Source organism: Meriones unguiculatus, chromosome 1 (genome assembly GCF_030254825.1).
Source record: "Meriones unguiculatus strain TT.TT164.6M chromosome 1, Bangor_MerUng_6.1, whole genome shotgun sequence".
Taxonomy (NCBI): domain Eukaryota; kingdom Metazoa; phylum Chordata; class Mammalia; order Rodentia; family Muridae; genus Meriones; species Meriones unguiculatus.
Window position 1 is genome coordinate 80,462,779 of NC_083349.1, and position 20,398 is coordinate 80,483,176.

Below are 20,398 nucleotides of genomic sequence, written 5' to 3' on the forward strand. Positions count from 1 at the left end.
GCTTTCCCACCTTTAACAATGGCCTAGTCTGACCACAAAATGTACTAATCCTTTTTCCACCTTTAACAGTACCTGAAATATGCACATATCGGGAAAGATCAGATATCCCCCAGATGTCTAAGACAAAGCTAACCAGACCTGGTGCCCACAATAGACCCTATACCTGCTCCCATGATGTCAGACCTGTAACCCCCTCGTCTACCCCTTAAAAACCGGAGGCTACTGAGAGTCACTGCTGACTCTAGCCTAAATGTGGAGTTAGCCCCAGCTCGTTGGTGTGAATAAACCTCTTGGTAATTGCATGTTTCCTGGCCTCCGAGTTTCCTTCGGAGCAAGCCTCTTTGATAGTTAGGCTCCCTGCTGGACCTAACAGAGGCTTCCTGGCAGCATTAAGCAAGTACTGTTAGCATTTTGCTTGTGTTAAACTAATTTAGTTAGTATGAGGGGCAAAAAGCAGGGCTGTGGCCAGGCTAGCGAACCAGCGCCCTCTCCTCCATGTCTGCAGCTCTTTAGCATTTCCAGTTTCCTCTAGAGATCAGAATTAAAACAACCACTGGCTTTTTTTTTTTTTAAATATATTTATTTATTATCTTTTCAGCATTATGCCTACATGTGTGCCTGTTCACCAGAAGAGGGCACCACATCTCTGTAGATGATTATGAGCCACACATGTGGCTGCTGGGAATTGAACTAAGGACCTTTGGAAGAAAAGCCATTGATCTTAACTTCTGAGCCATCTCTCCAGCCCCCAACACTAATATAGTTGGCCTCTGGATTAGATAGTGAGCTCCAGTCTATGGAGCCAGCCCACCCAACAGCAAAATATTCCAATAGTAGGAATTGTGGTATGTGTTAGTTCTAGAACCCAGAACAAACAGCTGAGGTGCCTGATAAATCTTATTGAAGCATCGATATGAACTAATGCAAAACAACTTAGACAAATTAAAGTATATAAAATGCAGGTTTATTGGGAGCAGCTCTCAGCCACCATGCAGGGAGAGGGAGGCAGGGAGAGACCGTCAGAGAGAGAGAAGTGGAAGAGAAATGCACAAAGAGAGGGGGCAATCGAAAGAAGACTAACTGGAAGAACCAAATTGCCTGGATTATATAGTGAAAGGGGAGGGGAAGTACCTGCCCCTGGGCTAGAAAGTTCAGGGTAGAGGGTAGAATATGTCAAAATGTCAGCCACACCCTGTGGCAGGTAGGGACCAAACAAAGAAGCTGGGAGAAGCCCAGAAGTGCCCACTACCAGGATGCACCTACAGCGCCATAAGTAGGACACTGAGGGAAGAGGAGCTTGAGTTCCAAGTCAGCCAGCTTGGGCTACATAGTGAGAATTTGCCTCAAAACTGAAAAAGAAGGTCAATGAAATGAGATGGCTCAGCAGGGAAAGGCTCTTGCCACCAAGCCTGACAACCTGTTCACTCCTCCAACTCCGCAGGGTAGGAGAGCCAATTCTTGGGCAAATTGTCCTCTGAACCGCACACACAATATAGTGCCACATGCCTCTCCACACACATAAATAATAAGGGAGGCAAGGAGGGAAAGAAGAAAAGAAGGTAATTTATGTGTGTGTGGTTTGTTGAGACAGGGTTTCTCTATGTAGCCCTTTGTAGTGACCATAGTTTAAAAAAAAATGCCTTTTAAATGTGTAGAAATAGCTTAGTCAGGAAGCCCACTACACCCAAGGCTGCACCTGATAGCCAGAACCCAGTGACATCAGTCACTCAGGATAACCAGACACAGTCTCAGAACCCAATGACTCCCACTGCACAGTGTATAAGCAGAGACAAGTGTAATGCTCTGCTCTGCACACCTGATGAGATGTCACATGATCTGCCCTGTGGCTGGAGAGTCTTCCCCAGGATCCTAACCCTTAATCACAAATTTTGAGTAGAGACTGGACCTGACCTTCAGCAGTGAGGGCAGTGGTGAGATAGATAGGCTTAGAACTGTAGTTAGGAATTTAGAGTGTGAACCTTCTGTGATGACCTTCAGCATAATAAAATATAACATTTGTTATACTAACTGTGTGTTAGTATACTAACTACCTCCCTGATCTCAACACCCTTGATGTCTGGAACTCACTCTGTAGACCAGGCTGGTCTCAAACTCAGAGATCTGCCTGCTTCTGCCTCCCAAGTTCTGGGATTAAAGATGGTAACCAGGCTAGACAGTAATTTTAAAATTAAAAGACAAATGGGGCAGATTATGGTGGTGCATACCTTTGATTTCAGCACTCAGGAGGCAGATTTCTGTGAGTCTGAGGCCAGCCTGAGTTCTAGGACAGTCAGGGGCTATGTAGAAATCAATCAATCAAACAATCAAACAATCTAATTAAAAGAAAAATGGAAGGCCAGGAGGTGATGGCACACATCTTTGATACCAGTGCTTGGGAGGCAGAGGCAGGCAGATCTCTGAGTTCAAAGCCAGCCTGATCTACAGAGTGAGTTTCAGAACAGTAAGGACTACACAGAGAAACCCTATCTCAAACAACAACAACAAATAATAGAACATCAGCCCATCCACTACCACCACCCCAAAAAAAGAAAAAAAGCAGTGGCCACCCCTGTGTTCATGCCTATAAACCAGAAGCTAGCGACAAGGGAGGAGAAGAGCCACAAATCTGAAGCCAACCTGAGCCTGTCATAAAATAACCAAAAAAGAAATGAAAGAAAGAAAGCTGAGGGAGAAAAAAAAGAAGAGAAACAGGATTAGGAGGAAAGAAGGAGGGAGAAAGAGAGAGGAAAGGAATAAGGAGAGGAGAAAGGAAGAAAGGAGCCTCGCATGATACACATCCTCGGAATCCCAGCTCTGGAGGCTGAGGCAACAGGATCAGGCAAGCTTCAGCTACATAGTGAGTTCAAAGTTAGCCCGATAACCATGAAACCCTGACTCAAAAACAGCAGGACATGGTGGCACATCCCTTTAATCCTAAGCAGATCTTTGTGAATTCAAGGCCAGCCTGGTCTACATAGTGAGTTCCGGGACAGCCAGGACTACATCAAGAGACCTAGTCTCACCACCACCACCACCATCACCACCACCACCACCCCAAAGGAAAAGAAAGAAGAGAAAGGAAGGAAAGAAGGAGGAACTGAAGCAAAAGGAAAATGTTCTGAGCATTTGCATGTTTTTTCCCTTTTATTCCCTAAACAATGCAGTGTAACAAATTCTAATCACACTGAGTATCATCATCAGTAATAGAGAGGTGTTTTAACTAAGCAGGAGGCTCTGTCTGGGAAATACTTGAACACTATGCCCTTTTCTGTAAGGGACTAGAGCATCCACCATGGTCCTCCAGGCCCTCCGTGCATACATGCACAAATGACTGTTCCACAGCGAGGCCTGTCATGAATCTCACAGTGGCTCACTGAAGTGGGGTACTGCAACTCCCACTTTCAGGGAGTCTGGCTGAATCCTAAATAAGCATGGCTATCTCAACCAAAGCCTGTGGGTGATCAAATCAGAAACCTGACACATTAGGTTTTCTGACTCCATACTCTCTCAGGCCAAAGTTCTAGTTAAGTCATCTGGCTGTGTCCAGTCCAGGATAAGCAGGACAGTCATAGAAAAGGAAGTCATCCTGGGGGCTGGGTGGAGACCCTAGGTGTGTGGGAGGGTGGAGCCAGCTGACTCAGATCCCACAAATCTAAGTGGGATTCTGTGGCTCCGGCAGATCAGATATGAAACAGCAAGGCTGAGACAGACCAGTCTAGATTTAGGACATTGCTGCACTCCAGTGGGGGCCACCTAGGCCCTTATTGTAAGCCTGTGAAGGTGCCTGACACATCTGTGGCCTAGAACAAGGCTGACTATAAAGAACTCCTGCACCTGAGTGCCTTTGAGAGGTTCCCATGGCAACAGCTAGCTAGTCTGTGGTCTGTCCTTGGACCAGCAGAGCAGACTAGGAGCTGCTCTCAAACGTATTTAGTACTCACCCTGACTGTCAGGAGCTAATAGTGACAGACAGGACCAGAGGTGACTCACTCCACTCAAATTGCCATTCCATCACAGGTGGAAGATGGAGGGAACATAGAGGCAGGCATAGGTGGTAAAGGCTGGGTTGAGAGCATGTGGGGAGCCTGGAGAGGCAATGAGAACAGAAGAGAATGCAGGAACAGAGGGAAAAATGACAGGTTATGGCCCCTGGGAAAGCAGTTTGGGGGACTGGCTAAAGGAAAAATGTTTTCCAGTTAAAAGTAGAAGGCCCAGAAAGGCAGTGCATAACTGTAGTCCCAGCACCTCCGGCAGCAGAGGCAGGAAGACTGAAAGTCTACGGCTAGCCAGGGATTTTACAGCAATACCCTGTCCCCAAATAAAAATGGCAAAAGAGGTACTTCTCTGTGAAATGCCATTGCCCACCACACAGGGAGCTCTGGGTCCTACTTCAAAGGGAAGAGAAGGAGGGGGAAGGGGAGGAGAAGACAACACAGAAGAGAGGAGAGAAGAGTGGGTGAGAGGAGGAACAGATGGCACTGCCTTTAGCCCTTCTTAACACTTCATCCCATACACTAACCACAGTCAGAGGCACTCTGTGGGTTGGGGGTGACAAGAGAGAGGGGCCTCAGAGCCATGGTGGGTGTGAGGATCTGCAACCAACCTGGCTCCCTGGCCTTCCCCAGCATGCTCCTTGGGTTAATGGCTCTCCTTTCTTCCTAACTTGGCTGATCCAGATCCTGAGTTCTGTTTACCAAGTCCTGAGTGTGTAGGAAAAGGGAGGACCGGGAGGGGTTCCCAGATGCCAAAATTTGTTATTTAACAGAAATGAGCCCTTGGCATGGAAACCAGAAGCCAGAGAGCTAATACCAATGCCTTCTGGGCAACCAAGGCAGGCCTGTGTATCCCCAGCTCCAGGCCCAGCACCCTGATTAGACATGGCATCCTGCCTGCCTCTGACCATGAGCTCTCTCCCAGCCACCAGGGTCCCCTCAGCTGGTTAGGCAGGACTGTCTTTGAATGCCCACAGCAGGTGAGCAGCATAAGCAGGGTGAACCTGGCTTCCTTCTGAGGGACAGTGGTCCAGAGAGACATGGAATGCCATTCTAGAAACAGATGACTCCTTTCTGAAGGCCCAGCCTACATCACTGATCTGTGTAAAGTCATGATCCCTAAGTCTAACCAGAGCTCCCGCTGAAGCAGATTCTATGCATATTAAAAAGTCTATATGCCTAGGATCTCATTGGTTCTGAAACTGGTTCTCACTGGTTCTTTTCAAAAAGAAATGTGGCTGGCTGTTTTGTTTGTATGTATGTTGTACCTGTGCCCAGGAAGCCAGAAGACAGCTTTGAATCCGTGAGGACTGGAAGTACAGGTATTTTTGGGTCATCATGTGGGTGCTAAAAATCAAAACTGGATCCTCTGGAAGAGAAGCTTGGGATCTCAACTGCTGAGCCATTCCTCCAGCCCCACACAATAGATCTTATGTTTGTGAAATGAGCCACCCTTATACCATTTCCACCTGTCTTGTCTAGCACCAGAATCAAAGAAGCCAGTGCACTTTAAACAGTAGCATAAAAGGACTGCTAAATAACACAGAAATAATCACTGTGCCTCTCTAGAGCCTACAGTCGCTTTATAACTGACCTGGCCTGAGTCGTTACTGCCCTCTGCACACACTGGGAGATTTCCAGGGATAGTCTATAAACCCAGTGTGCTGCCAACGCCACAGAGATTAGAACTCAGGAGGGCTACCTAAAGAATAGCCAGGGGGATTCGGGGACTTCTTGAGAGCTGGTCAGTGGGTAAGGGGTCTGAGGTGTGGGGTGGTGACCAGGGGCAGGAGGGGGGCAGTCTGGAAGACACGTGGAACCAGAGTGCCACCTAGTGGCTTCCTCACCTCTGCAGACCCAGGCAGGAGGCTAGGGTGCTCCCCGCCCCCACAGTGGTGCCCCAAAGAAGGGAACCACACCTGTGTGGCAAAAGCAGGATGTTGTTCCCTTGCTTTATTTACTCTGTTCCCCAACCCTGCAGCCCCTTTCTAAGGATAGAAACACCAAGTGTGAAGGATGACCTGGACTGAGGCCACCCAGCCTGGACTGGGGCAATCATGAGGCAATTGGTGGCTGGGCTCAAGGCTAGGCCCCCTGGGAAAGGTGGGTGAGTGGAGGGAAAGAGCCTGCAGGATGGGAGGGCTGAGCGCAGTGTCTTCCTATCCACTGCAGTGGGAACTGCCAGGTGTCCCCTGCACTTAGAGACAGAGCCCTACAGTGATCCACAGTTCAGGTGGGGAGGCGAAAGCCACAACAGAAGCTTCATGAAAAGAGGAAAGCTTCATGTTTGGGGATGGCTGCCACCAAAGCCAACAAAACCCCAGGGCAAGGCTGGAGCCAAGTCCAACCAGCAGTTCCAGGGTGGCAGGCTCTGCTGTGGTCCTGTGACCCACACAAAGGAAGTACAGCTCTTAGGCTTCAGAATAAGAATACTTTCTAGCAGCCACCCCACCCCCGACCCCGCCACACACACACACACACCAAGCCCCTACACACTGCTTAGTTCCCAGGAGCTTTAGCATTTGCATAGATTTGAATAGACAGTTCAATAGAGCCATTTATGGCCTTTTTCTAGCAAAAGTACAGGGCCAAGAACTTTGCTTTCTTCTGGGAAGGACATTCAAGGGTACTAAAAAGCCAAGAGGGACACGTGGAGAGTGAGAGCATAGGATCTAGGGTCACATAATCCCAGGGATCTTCAGCTGGCTGCATGCCAAGGCCCACTGTTGCCAAAGGGCCAGGGCTCAGCCACGGTGGTAGTGGTGGGGATGGCGGTTGTGCTCTTCCCTAGGGCCCACAACTCTGGGATTCCCAGAGTGCTTCTCCTTCTTCCTTGACCTGTGGAGAGTAGGAGTGAAGCAGGAAAGGGCCTTTAGGAAACAATACCATGTACTGAGATGAGGAACCTTAGGAGAAGGAGCCCTGTTCCTCTGGTGGAAGCCAACTCAGGCAGCACCAAGCATGGGGGACCTGAACTCTAGGATGAATCCATTGGGAGAGGTGAAAAGGGGTCCTGCAGGTACAGGTGAGGTGGGGAAATGGGGCTCCTCAAAATGGGACCCCTCGTGTAAAGACAAGAAATATACCCAGAAGCCTTCTCTAAGGTCTGGGTACCAGAAATTAAGAGGAGGACTCAAGCTCTTCTATTCAGGACTCAATGCCTTCAACCCCCTCCCAGCTTTATCCCCAAGATTCCCACCTTTTTTTCAGTGCCTTGTCTCCAAAGAAGTGGCTGAAGACAAAGTCCTCAAAGTCATCCACTTCATCGTCATCACCAGTCTGTTTTAGTGCCACCTCCTCCAGGCTGTCCTCTAGGGCATCCACAAAATCCCGGAAGCGAAGGCGGTCATGCCTGAAGATGCCATCTTCTCCGAAATAAGCAGGTGACAAGGGCAGTTCTTTGGTCAGCTGCCCTGCCCAGGATAGCTGCGCCAAGTATGTTCTCAGCACAGAGGCCAGCTCCTGCTGTCTTACAGGGGCCAGCTCCACGCCAAAGAGGGCCAGGCCCTCCTGCCGGGCACAGTCAGCCACACCTGAGCAGCCCTGAGGGGGCCTGTACTTGCGTCTCAGAAGCTCCTCCCAGGAGGACAGGGCCTCAGGGCTATTGCCTTCCCCCCAAGAATGCTTCTGCCTTTCTCCAGAGCGGGGGCTCCCACTCTTCCTAGGGTGTGCCTTGGGGTCTTGTCGCTTTCCATCCTTTCTGTTCTCATATTCTCCCCTTGGCTTGTCTTCCTTCCACCCACCTGCTGATTCCCTGCCCTCATCCCTCCAGTTCTTCTTCCTCTCCCGGCCTGCCTCCTCCTTCCTATACTTCCAGTACTCGGCCTTCTGGTCCCTGTGCCCACTGTGCCTCTTCTCCTTTCCATTCCACTCCCTGGAATTCTGGAAGTGGGACTTCTGGTGCCAGGCCTCTGAGTTATTGGAGGCTATGCCAGTGTTATGACCCCAATTCTCCAGGCCCTGCAATGTCTGGGCCAACACGTGACCAAGTTCAGCCAGGTCAGCATGAGCTGGGGCTCCTTGGCCAGGATCTTGCAAGGCCCTCTGCAGGTCACGGTGCATAGATCCCAGCACCTGCCCGTGCCTCTGTAGCTCCTGCCTTAGGGCCTGGGCCTCCGCCTCTAGCTGCCTTTGCTGCTCTAATAAGCTGGAGTCAGGCTCCTGACCACGGTGGCCTTGATTGTTGTTGGCCTTGTCAATCTGTGGGCCTCCACCCCAGCTGAGACACACACCATCTACGCCCCTGACACAGTTAGCCTCTAGCCCCTGGAGCTGGGCCCTGAGCTGCTGCAGTTCTGACTCTAAGGCCTGGTGGGAGGTCTTGCCCTGCTGAAGGGCCTTACGGAGCCGAGCATTCTCCTCCTCCAGCCCTTTGGGCTGATGCAACAGACTCTGAAGCTCTTCTTTCTGAGCCTAGAATGTAGTTAGGAACAGAAGAAAGCAAAAATCCTTGTCAGGGTGGGCATAATGCTGTTTACCCCAATTCTATTCTATTAGAGTGGGCAGGGGCTGGTTAGGTAGTTCTGTTGGTAGAGATCCTGCTTATTATATGCAAGACCCAGGGTGTGAGCCCCTGTGCTACTTGGACAGCTAGAAGCATTCCTTCTTCTCTCTACTCCTAATCTGAGGCAGTTCCTGCGAGGGTCAAATTCAGTCCAGAATCTATGCCCTTACATTAGCACATACTTTTTTTTTTTTTTTTTGAGACATTATTTCTATGTGTAGCCTTTGCTGTCCTGGACTCACTTTGTAGACCAGGCTGGCCCCAATCTCACAGAGATCTGCCTGTCTCTGCCTCTGCTAGGATTACAGGCGTGGGCCACTGTGCCCACACATAGTTTTTAGATCCACCATAGCCATTATCAAGCTCTCCTAGTTCCACTTTCACCTCCTTCACCCAGAACAGACACCGTGCATTGATCCTAGCACTTGGCCTAAGTCTTGGCATGTTCTTCAAATTAACCAAAGGTGACCAGCCACATAAAACAGGTACACCATCCCTGGAATAGTCCTTAGCATGAGGAACAGAAACAGATGAATAAGATAACCTGACTACAGTGGCAAAGGGCCAAGGCTCCAGGGGCAGGTGAATAGGGAAAATTCTTTCTGGAGGAGCCCACTAGGAAATGCAGCTGGGTAAAGGTGGCCAGATGAACTACTCCCTCTTGCTCAGCCCACCTGCAGCTGGGCCTGCAGCAGCCGGATATCCTGGTTCTCCTTGGCCAGCTTGTCCAGAAGAAGCCCCATGCTCTGCAGGCTGGGGATACTGCCTGGTAGAACTGAGGCCTGCACCTGCTCTATCTCATCCTGAGGGCAAAAGAGCGGCTGCTTCATGTTCCCTTCCAGGCAAGGCACCTTTGCTCCTCCCCCCAAAACCTCCCCCTCACCTTTGGAAAACCCATACATACCTGCCTGTTCCCCATAGTATCAGCCAACTCAGCCCCTGGCCCAGTATCTGAAAGGACCTGCAGCTCTGCTTCTTCCAAGGGCCCTGTGGGTAACTGAGCCTCTGAATCCAAGCCCATCACCCCTCTCCCAGTCACCCCTCCTTCCCTGAACACACCCATGGCTCACAGGCCTGTTGAGCTAAAGGGACAAACATCACCCTGAACAGCTGACAAATCAACACCGGAGAACTCATGCAACTCTGAACACTTTACCTGAGACTCATTCCTCACACAAACCCACCCAACACAGAAAGCAAGCCGGGACCTCTCCAACTCACCAGTCTCAGGCTCCAACAGTGCACCTGAAGATGAAGACAGTTTGATGAGGCCTCAGGGAAGCAAAGAGCCGTTAAGAGCAACAAGGCAGGGCTAAAGAACAGGCTGGAGGCCCAGCTGGGAGTACTACTCACCAGAGAACAGGAGGATCCCCAGGCCCAGAAGAACCAGGGCCCCCAGGAGACACATGTTGAGGGGGATGCCCAGCTCTCCACCTCTCCCCTCGCCCTTGGCCTGGTCCTCCACATCCACAGGTATCACAGGTTGGGATGGGATGGGCTCCCGGCCCCTCCGTCTCCGCAGACCTTCCACATCCACATCAGTGTCATCACCACTGCTGGAGCAGTGGAACTCTTTCCAAACTGGAAGAAGGGAGCAGGATAGGGCACTGAGGCAAGTATGGGCAAGTACAGGGAGATGGGGGAAAGAAGGAGGGCACAGGGAGCCCCCAGCCCTGACCTTGCAGAAGGTAAATGAAGACTGTTCACTTATGCCTAGGTACTAATGAACTGTCCCTGTCCAGTCAGCTATAAACATCTACAAACACAGGACCCCCTTCCATCCGACAATCCTCCTCCTTCCAGGGTTCCACCCTCCTGGGTCCCCTCCAAACTCCTTGGCCACTATGTTATTTTTGCTTTTCCCTGTCCTAAGGCTAATGATTTCCCTAAGACCTTCTCTCCCTTTCCACAAGGTCATAATTCTCACCTACTCCACTGACCTCCCCTGTGTAGTCTTCCCAGTGCCCCAGGCTAGCCTATCTGAATATATGTCCTCTAGACACATTCTTCTGGGTCCTCACCCCCCACCCCCAGCAAGGGGACATTCAACACACTACCTCCAAATTCATCTTTCTTAGTGTGTCCCCTGCCTCTGGTTCTGGTTCCAGCAGCACACTGCTGCCTCTGGTCAACCTCAGTCTTCCCTTTCCATCCCACATCAGACAGTTGGACAGTTCTCCACTTGATGGCCTCATAGTCCCTGCTTAGGTCCCACCTCAGCCTGACTCCTGCAGATGCCCCCTTGATGGGCCCCTGGCCATCTTTGACAGAGATGGAGGGTGTGGGGAAGGGTGTCTCCTGTCACCTCTGCCTTGGACAGACATTGGGATTAGCCCCAATCTTCTGTTGATGCCAAAGCTTCAGAATGTTTCTCCTGACCTATTTATGCAGAAGACTTCTCAAATGACACCTCCAACTATCCCTATCTCTCTCTCCCCTCCCTGTCTCCCTCCCACTCCTTCAGGAATTGTGAGTTGCACCTCCTTTCTGCATCATCTTTGGCTCAGTCCGGTCAGCTTCTTACAAAATCCCTCAGCCTCCCACCAATCCTCAGCATGGGTCCAGAGCCAGAACAAGGAAAGGACTCTGGAAATGAAGGTTATGTTCCAGAACAGTGGCTCTACACCTGTGGGTCACAACCCCTTTGGGGCTCGGTGACCCTTTCACAGGGATTACCTAAGCCCATCAGAAAACAGATAATTACATTAAAATTCATAACAGTAGCAAGATTACAGTTATGAAGTAGCAACAAAAATAAATTTTTAAGAGACTTATTTCTTTATTATGTATACCTTCTGTCTGCATGTTCACCTGCAGGCCAGACGAGGACACCAGATCTCATTATAGATGGCTGTGAGCTACCATGTGGTTGCTGGGAATTGAACTCAGAATCTTTGGAAAAGCAGCCAGTACTCTTAACCTCTGAGCCATCTCTCCAGGCCCCAACAAAAATAACTTCATGGTTGGGACCACCACAATGTGAGGATGTACTGAAGAACCGCAGCACTAGAAAGGTGGAGAGCCTCCCCTCTAGAAGCACACAAAGCGGAGGAGAGAGGATCAGCCAAGCAGGGGCTCTCACTAGAGCTACCTATCTCTGAGCCTCACTGAACCCTCGGGAGCAATAATGAGAAGAGGGCAAGAAGTGCCAAGTCCAGGGCCTGGGTCTCCTCAGGTACTCAGTAGTGAAGCCTGCACCTTCTCCTACACTTCTATTTATTTTTAAGTTTTCGTGTGTTTATTTTATCAAATGTATGAATGTTTTGCCAGTGTGTATGTCTGTGCACCTTGTGTGTGCTCATGGACATCAGAAGAGGGCACCAGATCCCCTGGAACTGGAGTTGCAGATGGTTGTGAACTGCCATGTGGGTGCAATGAATTGAACCCAGGTCCTCTGTAAGGGCAGCCAGTGCTCTTAACTAATGAGCCATCCTTCCATCCACCTCCATACTTTCTAAAAGGAGGAAAACAAAAGGTAAGAAGAGCCCTGGGGGGGGGGGTGCTTTTGGACTAAAGAGATGGCTCAGCAGTTAAGAGCACTGGCTGCTCTTCCAGAGGTCCTTCAAGTCCCAGCACCACATGGTGGCTCACAACCATCTATAATGAGTTCTAGTGCCTTCTGCTGGCATGCAGGTGTACATACAGATAGAACATTCATATACATAAAAATAAGTAAATAAATGTTTAAAAAAAAAAAAAGAAGGGCCCTGACCTGCTTTGGGACTTGAGGACAGGTTCTGTGGCTGGCTCTCATTCTCCAGGTCCTGTGTGTCTGGTCCCAGGCTTGTCACCACAGGCGTCTCCTGCAAATCTTCCTGGACCACTGTGTCTCCAGGGGGGTCCATCCCGTGACCATTACCTCCCAGAGTGCCCTGATGTAGACACTGCTATGAGAAGTGCCCTCCCTACATTCTTCCCAGCCCCAGGGAAGTACCTCACCTTGGCCTTAGTCATCTCTGGCAGAGCAGCACTTTCATTCTGGGAACTTTCTGTCTGGAAAAGCATCTCTGTGGTGGAAGAGAAAGCATAAGAAAACCTACTGCCCTGAACTGAACTTCAGTGCAAGCCCTCTAGCACCCACAGGCCCCAACTATTTCAGAGTGTGGCAACTTACAAAGCAAGACTACCAAACAAATACCTAGGTGATCACCCTTTCCCCAATTAAAAGGAAACCTCTAGAGATAGGGGATAGTTTATGCCCCACCCTCCACGAGCTCCCATTACCTTCTCCATCCAAGGTTCCAGTTAATTCTTTGTCACCTGCCTTGGAGGGGTCCCAAGGGATCTGGGAGGCTCCCTCAGATTCTGGGTCCATCCTGGGTTCTGGGCCCAGAGTCTCCACAGGCAGGTTCTAGCGGGAGGGAGATGAGTACTAAGACAGTTTGTCAGGACATCAGGACAAACCCAGGAGCAGAAATGTCCTGATGGGATCTGAAGGACTGGCTACACTCAGATACCGAAACCTACATCTCAAAAACTAGGGCCCATTCCACTCCGGGGCTATACAAAGTGTTTATTCCACTGAGCAACTTCCTAACTTTCCTATCTACCCCAGAGGCCAGTTTTCTATGAAATCACAGCCTTAGCAAGGCTCTGGTAGCAAGGCATTTGCCCAGCAGTCCCTGAGGGACGCCAAAGGTACCGGACGTCCCTGCCCCTATCATCAGTGCTTCCCTCCCCATGAGCCAACAACCAGGCCCAGGCCCAGGCCCAGGTAACAGTTATGTTCTCAGGGCCAGCCCTGAGGCTGTTCTCTCTGCCCACCCACACACCCCTCTTCGGAGTTCTCTGGCCTTTCCCATTGGCCTACACTTCTGCTGACAGCCATCTCCCAGCAGTTGATGACAGAAGCCCAACTACCCCCAGCCATAGTCTGTCCCCATGGTGCTGGCTCAAAGCCTGGCCCTTTAGCTCTGACTACTCAGCTTGGCCAGCTTTTCTCTGAATATAAACCCTTGGCAGACTGCCACCAGCTCACCCCACCTAGGGCTCTGCTCTTCCTCCAGGACTAATTCTTTGTTTCTCTCTGTCTCTCTGTCTCTCTGTCTCTCTCTGTGTGTGTGTGTGTGTGTGTGTGTGTGTGTGTGTGCAGGATAAGTGTGAAACTAAGAAGTCAACCTCAGCTAGGCTTTGCAGCACACTCTTTAATCTTGCAGAGGCAGAAGCAGATGGGTTTCTGTAAATTTCAGGTCAGCCTGATCTACATAGCAAGTTCCAAGGCAGGCAGGGCTACACAACAGGAAAGGGGGGTGGGGGAAGCAGGGCCGGTGAGGATAACTACAGTACCAGCCCTTACCTTCCGCCTCTTTTGAGACATCTCTTTTTACTCTCCACTGTATTTACAGACTGGCTGTCACTCGGACTTGTGAAGGGCCTCCTGTTTCCTACTCCCAGCTCATCACAGGAGCACCACAACTTCAACCAAGCACTACCGTATTCAGCGTTGGTAGGTTTGGGGATCTGAACTCAGGGTCTCCTGCTTATGTGGCACTCTGCCATCTCCCCCAGCCCTTACGGAGAGAGAAAGAGAGAAAGTTTCTTCGTGTAGCCCTGGCTGTCCTGAAACTCACTATGTAGACCAAGCTGGCCTCAAACTCACAGAGATCCCTTTCTTCTGCTCCTGACAGCTGTGATTAAAGGCATGTATCACCATACCTGATTCAAGAATAATTTTTTACTTCAGTATATTTCTTTGTAATTTACAAATCACATTTTTCGCAAGGCAAGAATCACAATCTTGATTTATAGTGGAGGATGGATAGGCAAAATACTTGGCCCAGGTCCTTAGCTGTCAGCAAAGATACCATGACAGGAGACCAGGACCATCTGAGCACAGAGCCTATCTCAATGCCTGTCAGTGAGCACTGGTCCTTGTGTTCTGCTCCAGGGTCACTGCTGAGATCAACTCATCACCCCCAGCTGGGCTCCTGAAGGGCAGCTCAAACTGGACATGTCTCAATGGAGTTCTGTGGCTTCTCTAGCTACTGTTTATTTAATTTGTTAAATTACTGATACAAGGTCTCCTGTATCCTAAAACTTGCTATGTAGCCAAGGATGACCCTGAACTCCTGATCCTCCAGCTTCCATCTCCCAATTAGTGGGGGTCACAGCTTGCTTGAGCATGTCCAGTTGCTCCTAATGGTTCTAAGAAAGGCTCTGCAGTCACTTTGACACATCCCCATCACCCCTTTCTACTAGTCCCCAACCCACCAGGCTTTCTCTCCTCTGGTGGTATCAGGAGCCTTCTGGTTGCCTGCCCTACCACATGGAAGGCTGCAGGGGCTTCAGAAGCACTATCCCCACCTGCCACACAGAGACCCAGTCCCCTGCCAATGACACTGAGTGTTAGGCTACTCTCCAACTCTGCGGCCAGGCACTGTCTGCTCATCAGATGACATATGTGCTAGCTAATTTTATGTCAACTTGACACAGGCTAGAATCATCTGAGAGGTGAAAACCCCAACTGGGAAAATGCCTTCACAAGATCAGGCTGTAGGCAGGCCTATAGAGCATTTTTTTAAATTAGTGACTAATGTGGGAGAGCCCAGCCCATCATGGGTGGGGCCATCCCTAGACTGGTGGTCCTGGGTTCTGGAAGAAAGCAGGCTGAGAAGCCATGGAGAGCAAGCCATCAAGCAGCACCCCTCCATGGCCTCTGCATTAGCTCCTGCCTCCAGGTTCCTGCCCTGCTTGAATTTCTGTCCTGACTTCCCTCAGTGGCGGACTGTTACCTGAAGTGTAGGCTGAACTAAACCATTCGTCCCCAAGTTGCTTTAGTCACGGTGTTTCATCACAGCAGCAGTAACCCTAAGACAACACCCAATGGTACCTCATCAGACCCTTCAAACCTCTTCTGGGGCTGCTAGGCTCTAGCTTGCTGCATTTCAACATGGGATAGCAGGTCTCCTTAAGATAGCCTTATCCTAAGACTCTTCAGTCTCCTCAACATGGCTCTCCCTTGTCACCTCATGACCTCACTCTTGCTGCTCCTCCCTGCCATGGAAGCCCCATAAGAGCCAACAGGGGCTCTGCAATGACCATCAAGACCAAAAAAGCAGGACAGATCCAGAGAGCAGTGTGGGGAGCCAGACCAGCCTGAGACTTTCTCAGAGGTCCTGGAAAGGGCAAAGGGAAGTTCTATTCTTGTCCATGAGCAGACTTGGTAAGGCTGGTCTAGAGCTGGGGCCAGACTCTTCCCCCTAGACTGTGGTTATCAGTTCTAAGGCAGCTGTGTCTCAAGTAGCCTGTGTTCTTTGCCAACACTGTCTGATTTACCTCTCTACTGACCTTGGCCATTTCCCCCTGTAAATAGTATATAAGATGCTGTACGTCATCAAGACTTCCTGGTCCCAGGTATTGCATTTGTCTTCTTTATTCCCCAACCCCTGGGACTCTCACTTAACACCTTGCTATTCTGGACCCTTATTCATGAAGGTTTAGATTCACCCCTGTAGGAATCCCCCCTCCCATGTAGTTCCCCCGGCCCGTTTTTTCCTACCTCAGAGCCAGCAAGTACCCAGCTATTATCTGAGTCTGCACAGGAGGCCATAGTTGTGGAGGTCCAGGGCTGCTAAAGTGGCCACCTGTAGAGGAAAGCTCTCTTAAGAATGGGAGTTCCCAGGGCTGGAGAGATGGCTCAGAGTTTAAGAGCACTGGCTGCTCTGTCTAAAGTTCCTGAGTTCAATTCCTAACAGCCACATGGTGGCTCACAACCATCTATAATGAGATCTGGTGCCCTCTTCTGGTGTGCAGCTGTACATATAGGCAGGACACTGTATACATTATATATATATATATATATACATATATATACATATATATATATATATATATATATATATATATATATACATATATTTTTTAAAGTGGAGTTCCCAGATGGGCCTGGTGGCCTACATTTTCAATCCCAGTAAATCTTTTGAGTTTGAGGCCAAATCAAGTTCCAGGACAGCCAGAGCAACACAGACAAACTTTGTCTGGAAAAACCAGCCAAAAAAAAAGAAGGAAGAAGGAAGAAAAGAAGAGGAGGAGGGGGGTTCCTTCAGGGGAGGTAGACAGCAGCAGCAGGGTTTTATGTATCAAAAGCTGAGCAGCGGCCTCAAAACCCTAGCAGGTCCCAGTCCTTCTCCTCTGGATCCCACAACTTTTACAGGCAGTATTTACCTTGCGAACAGCCACAGGGAAGCTGCCTCATCCAAGGATCCACCCACAGGGCCTGGGGAAATTGCACTGACCTTGAAAGGTAGGTCAAAGAGGCCAAAGGCTGAAAAGTCCAACCATCAGGTGTTCTGGCCAGGGAAGAGAAACCTCAAAAGCTGACTGACCGAAGAGAGAAGGAAATGACCTGGGTCCCTTTCGCAATACCTGGGTCCTCCCACAGAGCCCAAAGAAGAAAACCCACCCGCCTCGTTAAGGCCCAAGTGTCTCAGGACCCAACCACAAATTTGGTTTAGGGCAGTGGTTTTCTTTTCCTTTTGTTTTTGTTTTTTTTGAGACAGGTTTCTCTGTGTAGCCTTGGCTATCCTGGAACTCATTCTGTAGACCAAGCTGGCCTCGAACTCACAGAGATCTGCCTGCCTCTGCCTCCTAGAGTGCTGGGATTACAGGCATGAGCCACCAAGCCTGGATTTAGGGTAGTGGTTTTAAACCTGTGGAGTCAAGATATCCTGCATGTCAGGTATTTACATTAGGATTCCTAGTAGCAGCAAAATTACAGTCACAAAGTAGCAAAAATATAATTTTATGGTTGGGGTCACTACATGAGAAACTGCATTAAAGGGTCACAGCATTAGGAAGGTTGAGAGCCACTGATTTAGGGCTCTCAGCACTGGCTGTGGGAGGCTCAGCCAAGACTGCCATGGAAGTGAATGGGACCAGACAAGGCAGGAGGCTTTCTAATACTGCAGGGCTCAGCAGTTCACCTGCATGTACATGTCTCATTTTCACTCTCTCTGAACCTTTAAATTCTACAGAGTTTGATCTCAGGGATCTTGAAAATGACTGGAGAGAAGGGGGTTTGTGGCAATTACCATCCATAGATCACATTAAAATTTGCAAAAAGAAAAAGAGGGTGGGGTGGGGCAAAAACTGGAGCTCTGGTCCTGTCCCTTGCTGTTACAGGATATTTGATTAGTGTATGTAGAAAACCTAACTGTTAGCAAAAGAAAGCCTAAATGGAAACTGCGTTTGTCAGATGCAGTTAGGTGTGTCTCTGAAAGCCTCCATAGATAAGGATGCAGAAGAATGGAAAGTTCCTGCTTATTTTAAGGCTTGGTGCTTGGGAGAGGTCTGTGGTCTTTTCTCCACAACCCCAGGCAAAGTCAGCTGGGTGGTTTGGAGCTACCCCACCATAAAGGTGAAATGGTTCCACTCCACTGACTTGGCTTGGAGGAACCCCGCCCCCCTCCCCTCTGCTCAGCCTGCTAATTGTGTAGGGGAGCAGCTAGAGACTTATTTGATAAGCAATTGGACCTTTGATAGAGCTCTCTGTCTTCTTTGGCTTGGAAGAGCCTCTTTGGAGGCGCTCCGGTTAAGAGACAGTGGTCCTCTCCCTGGGCTTTCAGGAACAACAGAGAAGCAGCTGGCAGGACACAGGAAAACAGAATTCTAGGAAAGGGAGCTAAGGAGCCCTCTTGGGTTTGGAGGCGCTCAAGAGAAAGGTAGACTGGCTTGGTAGAATGACACAGACAGAGATTTCTAAAGAGCTAGTAGGTTAGTTTTAGAATAAGTAAATAAGTATTTTGTATATAGTTCAGAAAATAGTTACCTCACTGAGCTAGTAGGTTTTGACCTCAGTTTACACCTTCACTGTCTTTATTGCTATAAATATTAAACAGTTACACCTTGCTAATCAGCTTGGAGGGCACTTAGGGTTAAGGTATCACCCCACTTAAAATAAAAATTAAAAAAAAAAAAGCAAGGCTGCGCCCTCAGACTAGGGAGTTAAAATTGGAACCAGGTAAGAGGATGGACTGATAGGCAGCTGACCCACAGAGTCCTAGACTGTGGTCATTCAAAGGCAGGTAAGCAACTGCTTCCGCAGTGGTAGAAAAGATAGAATGTGGAATTTGACTGCACCAGCCAAATCCCTATCTACTCCACCTGGGTTTAAGTCCTACATGGTTACTTTAAAAACTTCTGTGGCTCTTAAAGGGTCAAGATTCAAGCCCATGACAGGTAAAGAACATTTAATGGCATCTTCCTCAATGCCATAGTGCTTATGTCTTCTAGACACTGGCACCCACACCACACAGTGTCAGAACGATTGCAAAGTCTTCCCTATACCAAATCCCAAAGGACAACCTTCCCAGCCTCCTTCTAATGATACACACACTGCCATCTTCAGCTTTTTGCTCTCGGCCCCTCCTCTCTTCTGACAGCTACCCATTCTTAGTTGCTGTGAGTGACTGCTAACAGGTGGCGGCAGGAAGGAAGTAGCAGCAGCTTGAGCAAAAGTCCCTGTTTATCCCTGGCTGTTTACAGCCTGCTCAGGTCCTCCGGAACTAAGCACCGTGGCAACCAGGGTGATGTCAGGGCCACGGTCTTCATGGAAACCAGCAATGGTATGGTATTTGGGTCAACAAGACAAACCTTCTAAAACCTAAGCAGGAAACTTGTTGGAACCCCTGCACTCAGGATCCCAAACCGTGATACCAAAAAAGCATCTCCGCCCTCCAAGGCCAGAACATCAATGCCTTATTAGGAAACCCGGGTAAGAAATCATGCCGCTGTTTAGCTGCCACCTTCCCAGCTGTGTTTTCAGGGTTGTAACCTCTAAGAAGAAAACCCACTTCCCTAATCCCCCCTTCTAACTCAGACGGGATTCAATAAAAACATCTTGACATCGTTGTCACTGACTTCTGCTGTTTCAAACAAACAAACAAACAAACAAACAAAACAGCTAAAGAGGGAGTACTCTGCACAAAACTGGGAAGTCTGGTTGGGTATCTACTTCATCTTCTCTAACGGCCTTCTCTGACCTTTAAAGGTACCACAAATTTCTGCTTCGGGATCTTCTGTCTCCCTCCTTCCCCGACCTTCTATTCTGTGTAGGCAGTGTGTGGACGCCGGGATGCCCATTCCTTTTATACAGCTCTGCCCTCCTTTTTTATCTGGGGATAAAGTGGTGGGGGTCTGCAGGCCCATTCCCAGCCAGGGCTTTTTACCTGACCCAGCTCCGGCTTCAGTCTTCAGCTTAACTTGTTGAACCTCCCCTGGTTTCCAGCCCAGGAAGAAAGAACGGTAATCACGTGGCTAGTGTTTGACCAGTGAAAAGTCGACTTCCCCGCCGCGGGGTGTGAGGAGGAACTTTTGACCAATAAAAGCTGGAATTGAGCGCCCCGAGAGGGAAGAGAAGATTGATAGGGTAACTACCACTTGGTTTCTCTTTTGGTGGGCGGTTGTGATCCCCAGCAAACTAAATTTGGGGGAAGAGAACCTCCCCTCTTTTTACAATGTCTAGTGTCTGGTAGGAAGACCTAAAACTGAAAGGTGCAGTCTGATGAGCTTAGCAAGGACCATGTGCCAAGCTGACCGCAGGATAGACAGAGACAGCTGTCGGCTGGGGGATGGGGTCCAGTGCAGGTTATGAGTTTAGAAATAGCCTTCCTGCTACTCCTAGCCGCTCCAACGCAGACTGGGGATGCTACTACTTGGTAAATGAAGGGCAGCCAAGCATGGTGGTGCTTTGTCTTTAACCCAGCTCTGAGGAGGCAGAGGCCGGTGGAAAGGTGGATCTATGAGTTCCAGATTAGCCAGCAGATCTACAAAGCAAGGGGTACATAGTGAGATCCTGACACACACAGCCAGTGGGATGTCTCAGCTGAGTAAAACATGCTTGCCCTTCAACACATCATAAACAGAAACAAGATTTAAAAAAAAAAAAAATTAACGGAGGAGGGGC

At 49.4% G+C, this 20,398-nt stretch overlaps 1 protein-coding gene across 2 annotated transcripts; it reads right to left on the reverse strand.

Annotated features, from left to right (window-relative positions):
• Positions 1-5,914: 5,914 nt before the first annotated feature.
• On the reverse strand, positions 5,915-19,768 carry Pbxip1 (PBX homeobox interacting protein 1). 2 transcript variants are annotated; one of them, XM_021648949.2, is made up of 11 exons: positions 19,662-19,768; positions 15,995-16,079; positions 12,721-12,847; positions 12,436-12,503; positions 12,209-12,368; positions 9,850-10,077; positions 9,718-9,741; positions 9,401-9,483; positions 9,171-9,299; positions 7,192-8,405; positions 5,915-6,830 (listed from the first exon to the last, which is right to left on the reverse strand). In XM_021648949.2, the coding sequence occupies exons 2-11, from the start codon at positions 16,043-16,045 to the stop codon at positions 6,737-6,739; spliced, it is 2,178 nt and encodes a 725-aa protein (XP_021504624.2). In that variant the 5' UTR covers positions 16,046-16,079; positions 19,662-19,768; the 3' UTR covers positions 5,915-6,736. The 2 variants fall into 2 exon arrangements, with proteins under 2 accessions (XP_021504624.2, XP_021504627.2); XM_021648952.2 differs by lacking the exon at positions 9,171-9,299.
• Positions 19,769-20,398: the final 630 nt, after the last annotated feature.